The sequence below is a fragment of the Pezoporus wallicus genome, unplaced genomic scaffold (genome assembly GCF_028554395.1).
Source record: "Pezoporus wallicus isolate ANWC-B61680 ecotype Strahan unplaced genomic scaffold, APGP_CSIRO_Pwel_v1 contig_8166, whole genome shotgun sequence".
Lineage (NCBI taxonomy): Eukaryota > Metazoa > Chordata > Aves > Psittaciformes > Psittacidae > Pezoporus > Pezoporus wallicus.
This window is the reverse complement of record NW_026638114.1, coordinates 1,691,855-1,708,785: the sequence shown is the minus strand read 5'-3', so window position 1 is coordinate 1,708,785 and position 16,931 is coordinate 1,691,855. Positions and strand designations below refer to the sequence as shown.

Here is a 16,931-nt window from a genome sequence, read left to right as displayed (position 1 = left end):
ACCAGTATTTTGAGTGTTTTCTGAGTGCTAGTGGCAGATGATGGAGAATTTCAGCTAACTGAGGTCATGTGTGTGTGTATGAAAGCACACATGTGAAGGCATGTACATGCAAGTAGCGAGTTTATTAAATAGCTGGTGTTCCTGCTTCTGCTGACTCCTGTGACTGTGTGCAAAACTGCCACAAGCTTGTTGGCTTTTGATTCCTATTTAAGCAGAAAGCAGACGTGTCAGTGAAGAGTTAATAACCATGTTAAGAAACGAAGGGAGCAGGGAAGTCAAACGTGCTCGAAATGACGTTTATTCTGACATGGTTTCCTTCAACACCGTGAGTTAAATTCTGTAGTTACACTTCTTTTAAAACATTCTGCCTTCATGGGAATGAGGAATAAATTCTTAAGAAGTCCAGCTTGTGAAATTTGAAATAACAGCTGAGCCTAATTGTCTGATTTGCCAATCCAGACTTTTGACTAAAATGCCTCCCAATAGCTGATTTCCCTTACAGTCAGAGCAAATCTTGCTTTAAGAATCTATTTCAAGCTAATTTTCTGGTTTTAAAATGTCTATCCTTAAACAGTTTTTGTTTTGACTACTCATTTTAATGAGTACTTAAATGTTGCTTTAAAATTGATGATTCTTTTGATGTGAAGGATATTCTGTATATTTAAGCACTTGCCCAGCTCTGCATGTTTTCAGCTATTCTCTTGAGACAAATAGCATTTGTCCTTTTGTGTGTCCTGAGTTTGTGGTAGAGCTCTGTTTGTTTGCTAAAAGCTTGGGATAGGAGTTTTTAAGGGCTTTTAACTTTTATTTTTTCTTTTCCTGTAGCTGTGTCTCCTGCCCCAACCTGCCATCTTTTCAATTTTGACTGCATTAATTCAAATGAGCAAAATACTCTTATTTTTACTTATTAGCCAAATAAAAGCTGAAAATCAGATGAATGAAGGCTCCTTTTATCTTGCTAAAACTTAAGAGCAAAGAGCAGACTGCTGGTTGCCTTTTCTTAAAGCCATAACTATGTGTAGCAGTTGCCAAGTGAGGCTGTGTGTTTTACAGGGAGCTGGTACACCAAAGTGTCCCAGGCAAATCCTATGGCTCATGCTTATGCCTGACAGCTGGATCTGGGCGATATCCCTGCATGAGGAAAGTTTCTGTGACTCTGAGTTGGAATCTATGTCATAAGTTTAGGCCATCAGTTTGAAATTCTTAGGGTCTGTTATAACTTTGAACACCTCAAACTTAGCTGAAAACAAAATTCCTTATTTGGATTTAAAAGTATGTGTCCTATATGTATCCAGGGAGATATCATGGATTTTTGCTAGTTATAAGAAAGTCATGTAAGTAACATAATAGAGGATTTTATTTATCAAATATAGAGTAAAAAAAATAAAAACTTGGAGGCACCTTAATTTTTTTGAGGAATTTATTTTTAACTAAACCTCCTTGCCTGCAGAAACGATCCTCCTTGGAGTGGAGGATGTGTATGGGCTCTGTTTGGAGCCAGTGTGAGGGCATGTGAGTGGGTGACAGGATGCAGCACTGCGGACTGAAAAAGCCAGTCTCAACTTGAGGTGTGTTTCCTGAGAAGCAAGGGCAAGCGATTGCCCTTTAGCACTTTTATTCCTATCTCAAAATTTTACTTTTTTTTTAACATGAAATGTAAAAACTAAAACCAAAAATCAGTGATGTCTCCTAATCCCACAAAATAATACATTAAAAATAGAGCAGAATGGCAGACATTGTTAGCTTTGGTTTTGGCTTCACAGATGATATGAATTTCTTGCTAGATAAAACAAGCAAATAAATGAATTGCTTGAATAGTTGAGACTTGTGGCAGAAATTCTGCAGGCAGATGAATGTTTTCATTACTATGGCATGGTTTCAGTTTGTAGCCTTTTTTTATCTTATTTTTACTTCTTGTTTTTTCATTCCTTTGCTTTAAGGGAAGGTGCTGGAGCCCTGAGGACTTTAATTTAAAAGGACACCCATATATTTGTAATTTAACCAGTAATGTAAAAGCTGAGCTAATTTTAAGTCTAAACTTTCATATGTATTCCTCAGAAACTAACAGCCATGTATTCTGTGTTTTCTTTAGTGGCATTTCATATGTGGGTGTGAATACTTCTTCGGTTGCCAAGATAAGTGAATGCTATTATGATGGCAAAATGAGACTTGTGGTGCTGTTTTCCCAGCAGACTCTTGCCTGGTACTTGCTTTATTAACAACAGCTACATCAAAGAAACAACAACAACAACAAAGAGCCCCCAAACAAAACAGCAAAAACCCCAAGAAACCTTTTTTAATAAAGGAAAAGAACACTGAAATACATGGAATGAAACTCAGTGTTTTACCTTCATTTAGGGTTCTTGGGGATGTTGCATAGGACATAGTATGTTTGGGTTTTTTTCAGCCTCTTTCAAAATTACGGTATAAAATGGTCACAATAAGATGTATTTTTTGTTTTCTGTAGTTACATTTTGTAGAACATCAGTGTAGCTTAGGGGATCTTTGTAAGTGTTTGTAGTAACAAAGGGAGAGGTAGATGAGAACGGCGCAACCTGACTATTTCTAATAAAGCACAAGCTGGTGCGTTGTTTTAATTACTGTGGTTCTCTTGATAGGACTTATGAGTCATGTAGGCTGTGAAATTGGGAAGCACATGTTCAAAAGGGTCGGGATAAAAGGGGCGAAACTGCAGATAGTTGAGTGGATCACTTCCTGTTTTCTGAAATTGTTTGATCATGGCAAAAAAAAAACCAAACGAACCCCAGAATTAATCCCTCCCCAGAGTCTTGCTTAGGATTTGTAAAAGACTAGAAGTAATACTGAAGGTTATATATCTTGTCCTAGTTTTCATATGTTGTCTGCATTAAAGTGGTGGACATCTTGAGTCAAGGGAGACCAAGTGGAAAAGCTGTTGATCAGTGTAAGAAGAGAAGATATAATATATAATTATTTCTGAGCCTTTCCTTCAGTGATAGGTGATAGTTTTATAGGGCTTATCATCATTCATATGCTATGTTGAAAGTATGAGCTTGGGTTGTAAATCCGGTTTGGCTGTGACAAGGAGACAATCAGGCTGTTTTGACTTTATTGTTACATGGCCAAGCTAGTGAAAAAAAGACAACAGAAAGACTTCTATTTTACTGTCTCTTGAATGAAGTTAATATTGAGGTAGCCTGTTTGTCTGTGGCACCCGGAGAAAATAGCAATGCTTTAATGTCAGCTAACTAAGCACAAAGTTGTCTTTGTTAAGGAAGCTGGGACCACAAGATTGTTCATTTGGTGCTGAATTATAAAGAAGTGGTTGCTTCTAATTTGCTTTTTATTGGGTGATGATTGTTTTGATGTTTATTTGAAGGTTGGTTGGTTGGTTTGAGCAAGGCAGCCTGAAGCGTTGTGGCAGATCCATCAAAGGTTTTTTTCCCAGCTGCCATTAACCCCACGAACATGAGCCTGTCTGATTCCTTGTGGATACACGGTTGACTTTGGTAGAACTTCAGAAAATAGACTGTGTGCATCTTCAGATCTTAAAAGTTGCATGATATGTTGGGATTGATTGAAATTTGCAAGAGACAGAGATAACAAAAAACGGGAGAGGATACTGGTCAGCATTGCTTACATGATTAGGCAAAGATTTAAAGACTTTTATGCATGAAATACTTTTTTTTTCCTCTAGGCCTCAATGCAAGAAAATTTGGAGGAGGTTGAGGCAGTGTTGTATAGAGCTTATGGTCGGCTCAGTGTTAACGCATGGGTGCAGTGTGGTGAGGATTTGGAGCAGGAAAACATCAGTTTTTTCAGACTACTGGAAGGGCTCTGGATTCCTGATGTCCCAGGCTAGTGAATGGACTGGCAGATTTTGGTACTGAAATGAGTAGTGGGTGTTAGGACTTCGAAAGTGAAGATGAAGTTGATTTTTTTTCTGATGTGGAATAGAAGCAAGAGCCAATGTGCGGGAGCAAAGAGAGGGAAGGTACTTTTCTCAAGTCTGTCAGCTGAATTCTCATCTTGATCTCAAATTATGAAATGGAAGGTTTTAAAGCCAGGGAAAGCTTTTTTTATTGTCTAGCTTTGGTGGTGTGTGTTGTGTTTGTGTGTGTTCATGTATGTCTCAAGCTAGTTTTGCCCAGTTACAGTTGTTTGAGTTTAATTAGAACAGGTAATAGGTGGGATTTAGGAGCTGAGATGACCCTCTGACTATACCTGGGCATTAAATGAGCTTCATTGTGTCATGAAGCTGCAATGTAAATCTTCAATACCACACAAGACCAAAAGGCAATTGCTGTGGTTTGTAGCTATTTTGCGAGCTAAGAACTTGAAAAATGTACAGATAGGTGGGATTTTAAAAGGTAGCAAAAATGTGATTGGTTCAAGGGAACCTAATTGGGGAAGTTGTTTCCTGTATTCATATCTCATGATGACTTAGGCTTTGACCTGGAAATTAGGACACACAATCAATTTCCTAGATCTGTACCACTGAAAACTAATTGACTCTCTGTCCTTGGTTAGGATTTAGTTTTTGGTCATGCCATTTGAACACCCCCACACCATGGGGTGTTAAGCCAGAGATCCTTCTAAAAACTTTATAGACATGAAATGTTTTAGTATGGTAGGTACTATAAAACAGTTCCGTCCAACCTACTACACCCTTTGTGGTTCTTTAGAAAAAGAATGAATGAGTCTGAAAATCATGTCATAATTGCTAAGGCTTAGCTGTCCCATGCTTTTTGCTTTACATTTGGTTAACTCCTAAGTGAAGAAAGGGATTTGCTTTTTTGTATGATGAGGTCTTTATACTTTCTTGATCAGAACAAGAAATGGATGATTTAACAAGGAGAATTCCTCAAATGTGATGTTTAGACTTGTGACCGAGTTTAAAGCTGTTGAAAACTTTATGGTCTGATAATCTTTTCCTTATTTTCAGATTAACTGCTGAAGTACTGATCGAGTTCTGCTATTCTTCAATGAGGAACTACAGGCTGATCTTTTGCCATAATCTTAAACAACCATAAATGACAAAAGAATGCTTGGTCAGTGAGGGCAGCTGGCGCAGAAAACGTTTTTCAAACTCGGCTGTTTAAGTACTCTGAGGTGGGTTTCTTCAACTGCTTTACTCAAGCTATTAAAGAAGAAAAGGAAGTGTGGATTTCAGTGTGTCTCATCTGTTAGAATTTATTAATCCATTAGTAATCAGAGGATTAAGTTTGGTTGCGGTGCTTTGTCTAGCAGGCTGTATTTCATGGTCTGTGTCCCATCCTCTATGAAAGTGACTGCTTGCATTTAAGCAAGTATGTTTTCTTTTTGAGTATTTATTTTGAAAAGACAGGCTTTTCTTTGCTAAAGGAAATATTTTGGTTCTGACAGGTTAACAGTTTAACTGAAACGCACTGTCTTTGGTAATACCTCTGTTATCTACTTAGATCCTTTATCAAGCAAAGACTTGCAAATAAAGCTGGAGCTTCTGCATTGTGGGAAGAATGGTATCGCTGAGCATCTAGAAACTAGTTTTGGGGGTTTATATTTTTTAAATGTTTAATTTGATGCAGGTGTTGAAAGCTCTATTGTACAGACCAGAAAACGCTGAATATATTAGAAGTTGATTGCAGTGGAGCTGCGTACCACAAAATACTTTATCATTTCATGTAACTAAAACCAGTGGGTTTGGTTTGGTATGATCCACTAGTTTAATTTCCTCTTGAGAGGTTTTTGCATTGGATTTCCAAGGCCTGACTGATAAATACCGTCAGGAAATGTACTGAAGAATTTCTCTTCTGAAGCACCTTAGGACTTAAGCAATGATGTTGTGACTAGAATTTTCTGAGTTTTCTTTGTTGCTATATATGTTCTTCTCAGTCCTCTATTGAGGATTGGCTATGACATCTGTCTTGGTTGTAGTTGTTTAGCTAGTTAGCTGTACTTGGAGTCATTATAGAACCTGTCATTAAATCAGTCAACAGACTGAGACCAAAGAGTATTTGCATTAGGTGATTAAACCAGCGTGCACTGAAGTATGATTTTTGGTTTTAATTCCTCTTACTTGACAGAAAAGACAGCTTTGATTTTTGGCTGCAAAAAGATATGAGGAAGAGCTCCTCCCCTTCCTTGAGTAACTGCAACTCTGTTCTTGCTAACAAAATATTTGGAATTCCACTTGATGAGCTGCAGCAAGAAGGGCAACCAGACAATGAGGTTCCATTCATAGTCCGCCATGTGGTGGACTATATTGAGGAACATGGTATGTATTCTCTTGCTGTACTTGAATGTGTTGAGCTGTTATTCTTACAGAATAAATTGTGGGGTTTGTAAGCTGTATTTTTTTGAAGAGTACTTTTTTCCTAAAGTTACTTATATTTAATTGGATGTGATTTAGTTGGAATTCTTTTTTGGCAATACACACTTTCTTTAGTCGTTCTGTTACATTTGATTATCACTTTTTTCTAACTGAGACTAATGCAGTCAGCTTATCAGGGTAGTTCATAGGAAATGGTATGGTTTAGGTACTGTGACACTCGGCTTCCTGTGCTGTTAGCTGGGCATAAGAATGTATTTGCTGGGAAAAGGACTGCTGAAGTCTTGCAAAACTGCTGTCCAGGAAGCGTTTCAGTCAGTGTATGAATTGTGCATATCTGGTTATCAGTATTTGCTGCAATATTTGTCCATACAAGATCTAAAAAATTATTTCTGCAATTTCTTTCTAATTCAGGGGGTCTGGAACAAGAAGGACTTTTTCAAGTCAATGGGAATGCCGAGACAGTGGAGTGGCTTCGGCAGCGATATGATAATGGAGAAGATGTGGACCTGGTTAAAGAAGCAGATGTACCCTCAGCTATCAGCCTTCTTAGGTTTTTTCTTCAAGAACTTCCAGAGCCAGTCATCCCTGGCAGTTTGCACATACATTTAATGCAACTTTCTCAAGGTAATAATTATTTTTGATACAATGTTTGTATTATTTTAAGAGCAAAAAACAGTATTAAATGGAGTTTTGTAGTGGCACTGGGGTGTCTTTGGTGCTCTGTGTAATCACGTGTATCAGGAGACATTTAAATAACCTTTTCTTAGCACAAATCCCAAATAAATAGGTCTTTTTAGGAAGCTCAGACCGCATTCAAAGGCACAGTTTATCCATCATAGTGGAAAACAGTGAGCTGCCACGTATCATGCTGATTAATTCTGAGTGTTCCATGTTCTTGTGCATGAATACTGGGACACGAGTCAAAGCTACTGGAATCAAAGTTGTGTGACATCTTCTACTAATGCTTCAAAGTACTAGGAATGCTTCTGTCTGCTTTTCTCTTATTTCCTCTTAATTTCTCTTACTCTACCTATGCTTTCCTAGCAGTTAAAGCTTTTGTATACTAGAGAAGAGATCTCGAGCCCTATGCTCTTGTTGCATTTGCTTTCCCACTGTGGATTTTTTTCAGTTTAAAACTCATTTGTAGGAAGACACACACACCCCCCCCCCCCCCGTCAGCAGCATGTTGTTGTTGCTAAATATGTTTTTTCATACCCTGCAAGACCTTGCCCTTTCACATTGATACCCATATGCTGGCACAGTATTTTCCTTACCAGTTCCCAACTTGTCTGTCTGTATCCAGTCTCCTGAGTCTTTTGGCCTCTGCTGTTTTGAGTGGTGTTGGAGTTGATTCATAACTTGACTAGTGAAAAAGCTTGTCTTGCAGTACTACCTTAGTAATGTCCTCAAAGGGTATGTTGCTGTTGGAGCTCTGCAACCCTGTGACATAACTGAGGGGTTTGCTGGTTGTCGCTCTGCAGGAGTGTTGCTCATTTTCCAGTGTCAGTTCATACTTTGCTTCAAGTGCTGGGCTTGTTCTGCTTTGGAAGATGCACGTTTTGCTTGTTGAGTTTATTCCTCATAAGAACTTGGTAGCATTCATGATTGTCCAGTTTGTTCAGAGTAGGAATTGTTTTGTGGAATGAGTGAGTGCAGCATGGTTTTTGTACACTGTTACTCTGTATTTACCAGCTGCTAAACTGGAGGGTCATCTTTTAGAGTTTGAAGCTGCTTCATTTTTCTCCTTTAGGTAGTCCCCATATCCTGAAATGTTGAATGTGGGGTGGTTATGTTCATAGCTGGTGAGCAGAGGCTGAACACTGATGTGTGAGGCACTAAGTAGTCTTGTGCTAGAAACAATTTTTGGAAGCTGCTGATCATAGAAATTTGTTAAGGCTGAAGTTCTGTTTGTTTGTCCTGTGCAGTAATGAGAAATCGAAGTGGACAGGGAATCTCATTGGTGGTATGTCTGCTTTTTGGGTTGTATTGCTGATGTCCTGGTTCCTTGGACCTCAGCAGCTAGTAAACCTGAAAAAGATGATAAATGACAGGATGGTTAAGACAGTAATGCAGAATGCTGCTGGTTGCTCAGCTAGTACTGCTATGCACCTTGGTTTGCAATATCATGACAGGAAATAGGATTGAGGTGGGCTCCCTTGGTGTGACAGTGTTGATTCCCTTCTATGACTTGTAAAATACAGTGTGAAAATTGGCTTTTTTCCGTTTTTGAATAGATTACTATGTAAAAAATAGATTTTTTTTTTTTTTTTTACATGGGGGTTGTTTTGGGAAAAGAGTTTTTCTTCAGCATGTAAATCCCTTGTAATTCCTTTCTGTCAAACACACAGAAAAGCTTCTCTTTAACTTGCAGTTTATTTTCTTTACTGTCTTTCTTGAAAGTTTAAAATAAAGTGATTTTAGAAAGATCTAAAGTTATCTGCACCATGGAAATTGGAACAAATGAACCTTTAAATGCTGTTTCCTGATACTAAAATTAGAGTTTCAGTTTCCTCTACTCAGGTTTTGTCTTTTTCACTGTCTGATACACATAGATCAGTTTCCAGGAAGAAGTATTTTTCTGTGCCTGGTTACCTGTATTCAGATATTGTAGGTGTTACCTGTGTCTAGGTAAATGAAGTCCTGCATGTTACTGTTTGGTATTATGGTACGTGTACAGAAGGGCATTTGCTACTTGGAGTTGACATTAAGGACTCAGCAACTGCTCATCATCTTCAAATGTCTTCTTTCCTTTCTAACTGATGATCTAAGAAGAGTTTTCGAATCCTGAGAAAGGATGGGGGGTCTGTTAGTATCAAGTTTTCTCCCATTTTGGCTTTCCCAACATTTCCTTTATATGGGATTTCTCTGTTAGGTGCAAACAATTGTAAACTCTTTGAACCCTATTGCTTGTAGGGCTTATAATGTAACAGATGAGATTGATAGGGAGATGCTTTGCTGAAGGGTATAGTTAAATGTGGGGTGAGAATGAGGAAGTTTGATGGTGAGCCTTTCTCAGGTCTGAAAAGGAATCACCAAGCTTCAAGCTAAGTACATGTTAGATGATTGCATTGAGATTGCTTGTACTTATCAGGTAAGTGTTGTAAAAGGAAGTAGAGTGCTGAGAATGGGATGCTTGTAGAGGAAGAAATAGCAAAGGGGGTTGTCTGAAACAGGGAGAATTTAGGTTTTTAAGCTAGCTTGCTGCCTCTAGAGCTGTTGCTGCCTCTAGAGCTGTTGCTGCCTCTAGAGCTGTTGCTGCCTCTAGAGCTGTTGCTGCCTCTAGAGCTGTTGCTGCCTCTAGAGCTGTTGCTGCCTCTAGAGCTGTTGCTGCCTCTAGAGCTGTTGCTGCCTCTAGAGCTGTTGCTGCCTCTAGAGCTGTTCTGAAAAGCAGTTGTGCAACAGTGGTAAAATGAAGGGTTATGGAGGAACTGGCCTATGTAATCAGCATTAACTGGGGAGAACATGCTAAACTGGACTTGCAGAGGAGAATATGGTGGAAGTCATTGGTTTAGGTTATCCATTTGTTTCACAGAAGAAATTAAACTTACAGTTTATCATTAGGGAAAGTAATCTGATGGTTCTGTGCTGTGGAAACAAGACTGGGAAGGGTTTGGGTTTTTTGTTATGTACCCCTATCTCTTTACCACCCGTGCAGACCTCTGACATCGCTGAAGAAGAGTGACAGAACAGGAAAGGAGTTCTCAGCCTCTCTTGAAGAGATCAGAGAGTAAGGGACTAATCCAGAGACTGAAATGAGAGGATGAGATGCAGGGACAGACAGATTGCAAACACCCTTCAGATATGTGGGTTGGGTTGGTTTTTGGTTGCTTGGTTGCTTGTTTGTTGAGTTTTGGGTTTGTTTTTTCCTTTTTCTGTGGAGAAATTTAGTAATGGAATCTCAGAGCAAACCAACACAAGTCAAATGCTGCCAGTTTAGGCTATATTCTGTCCCAGTCATTTGTACTTCAGAAGCAAGTAATTATTGTCAGAGTCAAAAAGTCAATCAATATTAAATGTGATAAAGCAGATACTTATTTCTGTGATTAAAATACTTTTATTACATTTTCCAGATTATAATAACGAAGATGAATTTGGAAGAAAGTTGAGGTTCCTCTTGCAGCAGCTTCCACCTGTTAATTACAGTTTGTTAAAGTTTCTGTGTAAATTTTTAGCTAATGTAGCATCTCATCATGAAGAAATCTGGTCAGCGAGTTCTTTAGCTGCAGTCTTTGGCCCGGATGTTTTTCAGTAAGTTGGATTTTAAAGTTCATGGGGTGTTTCTGTGTGAGTTTGACAGAGTGTATCTGTAGTGTGAACTCATTTCTAGTCCATGAGTAACAGTAGCAAGTACACAAGATGAAGTTCCCAGCGAAGCTGTGCCTGCCCCATGTGTGGCAGTGTTCAAGGCCAGGTTGGACAGGGCTTGGAGCAGCCTGTGCTAGTGGAAGGTGTCCCTGCCCATGGCAGGGGGTAGGAGCTTTAGGGTCCTTCCAACCCAAACCAGTTTATGTTCCTATGAATATGTTTTGGGCAGCATCTTTCTTTCTGTTCCCCCCACTCCCTCACCCCAGTTTTGTCTTACAGTTTTTGCTCAGATGTGAACAAGAGCTTGTCTATGAGCTGTGGTGTTAGAAACCAGTGATGTGGTTCTTGCATTACTGTAGTAATACTGAGGTTCACATTTTTTAGAGATAGCCTCTAAGATTACTATTTGTAGTGAGAAAGATCTTCTGGTATAAATGTATCCTGAGGATTCCCCTCTACGGGAAATTACTTACATTTTAAATATTCCTCATGAAAGGTTAATTGACAAAATAGTACTTTGTAACTTTGTAAGCTAGTATAAAGCTCTATAATGCACTGGTGTGAAGGCACACTGAAAGTTCTCTTGTGTTCTGTGAATGGATTAGGGATAATGGTGTGAAGTGCAGCCTTTAGTCATTGAAGTCGTTCACAGGAGTCTTTGGGGAAACATTTGAATTCATCTCTCTAAATTAACCCAGTGTTGAAATCTTTAGCATTTACACAGATGTGGAGGATCTGAAAGAACAAGAACTAGTGAGCAGAATAATGGCGGGGCTTCTGGAGAACTACTATGAATTCTTTGAAAATGAAGAGGAAGATTTTTCATCCACCAATGATTTAAGCTCAATAACTGAGCAGGTAAGAATATTTTAAATGGCAGTATGTTATCACTTAAGTGTCTGTTATACACATGTTTATGAAAGATAGGTTGAAATATAACTTTATTATGCCTTTCTCTTTCTTGCAAACTGCCAAAATGTGGCATTTCCGTATGAGTTTTCCAAACACAGGCATGCTTGTGGAATTGTATAGCTATGCTATGGAGAACCATACACTGGCACTGGACCAACAGTGATATCCTGCCCAACACAAATATGCTACATAAACAGTACAGCTTTTGAGTTACCTTTTTAGGACTTGACAACTGTGTTTCAAGTGAATGCAGAGCCATGCTAGTGTCTGTCTTGGTCAATAATACATCCAGGTGTGTTTTAGAGGAGCATGCAGGGTCTCGCACTCCACTTGATGATGTTACCAGTGGTGTTTCCCTGTGCCAGAATTTCTTGAATGGTGTTTCTAAGATTTCAAAACAAATTCTTGATATTAGTGTGGAAGAGTGTTGAAATTGGAGAAAAAAGTCAAGTTGAACAGAAATCCTCTGCGTCCCAGTATTCAGCTGCCAGGCTTGTCAGACTCGCCTCTCCATTTGATTGGTGGTATCCGGTGTCACTCTTCTGCCTTTCCTCACAACAAATTTAACTCTGTGCAGTAAAATACCATGTCATGCTGGGATTCTATATAAGTATCTATATAAATATCTATATAAATACAGAGATGGAGAGGTGTTAAGAGAAATGAAAATGTAGTATTCTTCTTTTAGATTGGATATAAGAAGGAAATTCTTTCCTGTGAGGGTGGTGAGGCACTGGAATGGGTTGCCCAGGGAGGTTGTGAATGCTCCATCCCTGGCAGTGTTCAAGACCAGGTTGGACGAGGCCTTGGGTGAGATGGTTTAGCGTAAGGTATCCATGCCCATGGCAGGGGGGTTGGAACTGGATGATCTTAAGGTCCTTTCCAACCCCAACTATTCTATGATTCTATGTTCGCAGATGTTTTAAATTCTAGCAAGTCATGGTGTATAAGTGATAATGATGGAAAAAACACTTCTTTGTATTATCAGAGCCAGGTTTGTGGATTTATTAGCAAAATCTTGACGCAAACCCTTCCTCAGAAATACAGAAAGCTATAAACCATGAATTTTCTTATATTCAGTTGGCTTAAGAAGTGATATATTTTCTTTGAAGAGGACAAGAGGTAGGTAACAGTAGTTGCTAAGGAAGGTAACAAACACTGAGGTTTTTAACGCCTCACTGTGCCATGAACCCCTCCTCTAGCAAGACAGGTAAGGCAAGTCCTGGGGCAGCTGATTGCTTCCTCTTGACTGCAGGAGACACCTCTCTCACCCACTGGGCTGCTCTGCCAAGCGTGGGCAGCACATTCTGGATTGAGCAGCTTCTGCTCTGCTCACTCCTTTAGCTAAGTGCTGCAGCTTTGCAGTGTTTGCAGTCTCCAGCTCTTTGCAGAAGTGCGTCTAGCACTGAGAACTGCCACAGCCCTGCTGTTAGAAGGAAGCTGTTGCATAAAGCTGGGCTGTATCTTCTACAGCCAGGTTGAGGGCTGTCACCTGAGGCTGGCATGACTGCTCTTTAACGAATAGTCTGCTTTCATGCTTTGAAATTACTGACTTGTCTGTGGGTCATTCTGTGTTTTAGCAAAAGGGTTTCCCAAGCATAGCAGCTTGTTTAGTGTGTGGTTTTGGCTTTGGTTTTTTTCTTGGTGGGGTGTCCCTTTAATTTCGTGGTGTCTCCACCAGATGTCAACAGTGCACTGCTGCTGGGTCCTGCTCCCTCCAGGCCAGTGTGTGGGGCGCAGCAGGGCCCCGTCCCCACTGTGTGCAGCCCCACTGTGTGTGGCTGGGCTTGCCTGTGGGTCACTGCCGCATCCTCTTGCAATTGCACTGGAAAGTCGGGGATAAGAGTGTTTCTTGACCTGAATGTATTTCCATGTAACAATTACACCCCTTTGAAAAATAAACAGCTCCTCTCTGCCTTCTGTGTAAAGTTTCAGTTTTTCTTAATTCAGTGGGTTCTTTTTATACTTATGCAGAATGTGATATAAAGCATATATTCTTGAGCCTGCTGCTGCTTTAATGTTTGGGTTTGCAAGTTTGGGAGATCAGTAATCAATCACAGGGGCTTTGCAATCAAACAGAGTAACTTTGTGTTTACCTTTTTATGGTTTTAACATAGTTGCTTTGTAAAAAGGGAAGGTGCTGTACTGATGTGTCAGTGGCTATATTGTTTTACTTTTTAAAGTGCCTGTATCTCACTGCTTCAGTAAACACATCTGTGTTCGGAAATGAAGAAACAAAGACAAGAGGCGTTGGTGAAGCTTCTCAATACTCTTACATTTGCCTTTGGAAGTATTCATTCAATACCTTAAAGTTTGGATTCTTTGACTTACATATTGCTTTCCATAAAGCATTTGAAAATGCTTCTCATGTATGATTAAAGCTTCCTATGGAATAGAGGAGAATTGGCTGTCTCTATTTCATATATAAAGGAAGAAAGGCTCTGTGCCTCATGACTTCAGCATGGCTGGGATATTTTTGTCTTGATTCTGCTTGTGTTCATTTACTGCATTAGGGGTGCTTCAGCTTTTGTCCAGTGTTTCAAAAGAGTTCTGTAGCTTTTTAGCGATGTGGAATATATGGTTTAACATAAAAGCAAGTCTAGTGTGTCTGTCTCTTTCTAAAACTGAAAAATGTTCACCTCTTACATGTACATTGTTTTTAGACCTCTCATGCTCTTTTAGTTCCTTGGACCTCTTTAAAGAACTTTTCCAGCTAGTAACTGTGATTAAATCCTTTTTAGATCAATGATCTCTTGGAAGAGGAGGAAGATGTAAAGCTTGAGCAGTCTGAAGAACTTCCAGAAGATGGCACAGAGAAACCTGTTGAAAGGCCAGCTGTGGTGCATCTAGATATGACAGGGAGTCTCTCGGATTCCAGGAGTGTTACAGCATCAACAAGGTAACCTGTTCCTGCTTTAGAGTTTGGTTTAGAGTCTAAAGTATCATCTGTTCTGTCTGAGGGAAACTGTCAGGCTTTTGAGCGGTGTGTCTACAAACTGAAGCTTTATAAGTAGGTGCAATTATTGTTGTAGTAAAATACAGAAATAAATAGTACAATACAAAAATAAAATCACTGCTCCCAAATTCAGCAGAGGAATGCCTGTAGAACACAGATGGGATTAACAATGTGGTTAATGCAGAGAAAGGGAAAAAGGCCATATTGTAGTGAAACTGTAAAGCTGTATTTGAACAGTGAATTTTATAGGAGAAATATAAAAAGAATGTGAATATTTTTAGATGTGAACCCATTCGGAACAGTCTTTCCACCACTCCCTTTCAGTGGGAGATCCTGGGGCTATTTCTTGTCATGTGCTGGTCAGCAGAGCTGCCCTTGCGCAACCCTCCTTTATTGTCTAAACCTGCCCAGTTTGGTTGGGTGTTAAATGGGGAGAGTACTTTTTGATTTCACTAGCATACAGTGGAATATATTGCATTCAGCAATTGTAATGAAGAGTCTATAGATGTGATTGCTTCCTGAAAATATGCTAGAGAAAGAAAACACTGGGGATGAAGAGAGAACTACATATAACCAAAAGGAGAGTGAGAGAGCGAGTGGGGTAATATTGACCACTAATGATTTTTAGGTTGGTATTTAGAGGTTCTAGAAAGGCCTTTAGTAGGAGCAATGTGGAGGAAATCTTGAGCGCTTCAGAGATGGTGTTTGTAAGGTTATATATGAGACTTTACAGAATGGGTTGTTGAATTGAGGGTCCAGAAGGTCACTTTAATATAAGCTTAAATTGAAGGCTCTGGGTTCCCTGTTTTCTGAAAGTTGCCTTGTTCATGTACTTGTAAAACACTGATCTTCAGCTAATTTAAACTCTGCTAACTAAATTTATCTCAGAGGCTGATGTTTGTTATATCACTATAGGAGTGACATAACTGGTACCTATGCATAAGCTGAGGTTTTATTTGTTAACGGCCTTCTAGAAAAGGTTATTAGAAAAATACATAGGAAGCCAAGGTCTCGTGTTGTCCAAACAAGTATAACAGCTGCTGAAGCTGGAGAGCCCTGCAATACCTGCCCAAGGGCCAGATTCTATAGAGAGATCTGTTCAGATAGGCTCCACTGGGTAGGAGCTGGGAGCAGGTTTGGGAGCTGCAAAGTGGGATAGAGCCTTGGAGTGGATTCAGCTTTTAATTAAGACCAATCTTCATAAAGGAGATGCATATACTTAAAACTGTGTTTTCCTTTGAGAGCTTATTTGTGTGCATTTGTAATACACAGATTTATATTGTACTTGCTTGTAGAAAGTGAGTTTTTATTTTTAAGTCTGCTTTACCTGTGCTTAGAGTTCACATTTTACAGAGAGTGAATTTTACCTTTTCCTCTTTGCAGCATGTGTTTTTTATGGGTATTGCATGTAGGAACTTGTGGGGAGGGATGAGGAAGAATCTGTATTAAAAGCGTGACTGAAAGCAGAAGAGATGCAGGCAAAATCACATATAAGGTTCTGCCGAAGTCTCAGTAGTCTCAAGAATGTGTATTTTAGGTTCTGTGGAGGTGCTTGGCTGCACACTTCCTTCTGCTTCATTGCAGGAACTTGTAAAATAGAAAATAATGAAAGAAACATTTTTGTTCTGTAATTGAAATTCTATTTTAATAATTATCCTTGTCAGTAATGGAGGTGTTTAATCTTGGTTTGAGTTAAATGGAAAACAAGTTGCTGTAATTGGAATTTCTACCATTACAGTTGTAAAGCAGTTTAGCTGTTCACAGGTATTCACAGGTATTTAGTTGCCTGTGGAATGTGGAAGCACAACAGTAGTGACAACCTCAACGTGTTTGCGAGTTTAATTTTGATAGCCTGAAGAGAAAACCATCTTTCCTCAATGTTTAGGGTTAATTAAACGTTAATAGGCTTTAATTATGGTTGGCGTTTTCCATAATTTTTGTGGGGAAGGATAACGAGGAATCCTGCAGAAGAGAGTTGTGACTGTAAAACCAGATCAACTGCAGGAAACATGAAACAAGAAAATACAATTACAGAGCGAGACGGTGTGCTTTATTAAACCTTTAACCACCGTAAATGCTGTATGTTTCCAAATTTAAAGGCTTTCATAATATGTATTTTATGGCCTTTCTTTGTTTTATTTTATGCAAAATATAAGTAAAAAAGCAAATGTTGATGCAGCTTTACGTGGCTGTTTTTCTTGACATAGGACCTGCAGCAGCTTGTAAAGGAAGGAGGAAGAGGAGTAGATCTCAAACATGATTCATGTAGTTTCTTAACCTGTAGTTTTGTGGCTTCTTTTCTCCTGTCAAATTTTGGGGATGGACTATCTGTATATTTTAGGCTCTTCGTGGAGAGAAGGAAAAGAGTACTGAGGTTGCGTGTTCTGCATGTTAAAAATTGGTTATCTTGATCTATACAGTGTGGTATAGACCTTCCTTCTAGTTATTTAGACTATAACTTCCTTC

At 39.2% G+C, this 16,931-nt stretch overlaps 1 protein-coding gene across 4 annotated transcripts in view; it reads left to right on the top strand.

Annotated features, from left to right (window-relative positions):
• FAM13B (family with sequence similarity 13 member B) overlaps positions 1–16,931 on the top strand; it is a 49,520-nt gene that overhangs the window by 5,107 nt on the left and 27,482 nt on the right. For all 4 annotated transcript variants that reach the window (XM_057409453.1, XM_057409456.1, XM_057409452.1 and 1 more), the window contains exons 2-7: positions 4,925–5,091; positions 6,045–6,235; positions 6,704–6,916; positions 10,363–10,540; positions 11,311–11,455; positions 14,251–14,408. In XM_057409453.1, coding sequence (XP_057265436.1) covers positions 6,079–6,235; positions 6,704–6,916; positions 10,363–10,540; positions 11,311–11,455; positions 14,251–14,408 — 851 coding nt within the window. In that variant the 5' untranslated portion in view covers positions 4,925–5,091; positions 6,045–6,078. The remainder of the gene's footprint in view (positions 1–4,924; positions 5,092–6,044; positions 6,236–6,703; positions 6,917–10,362; positions 10,541–11,310; positions 11,456–14,250; positions 14,409–16,931) is intronic.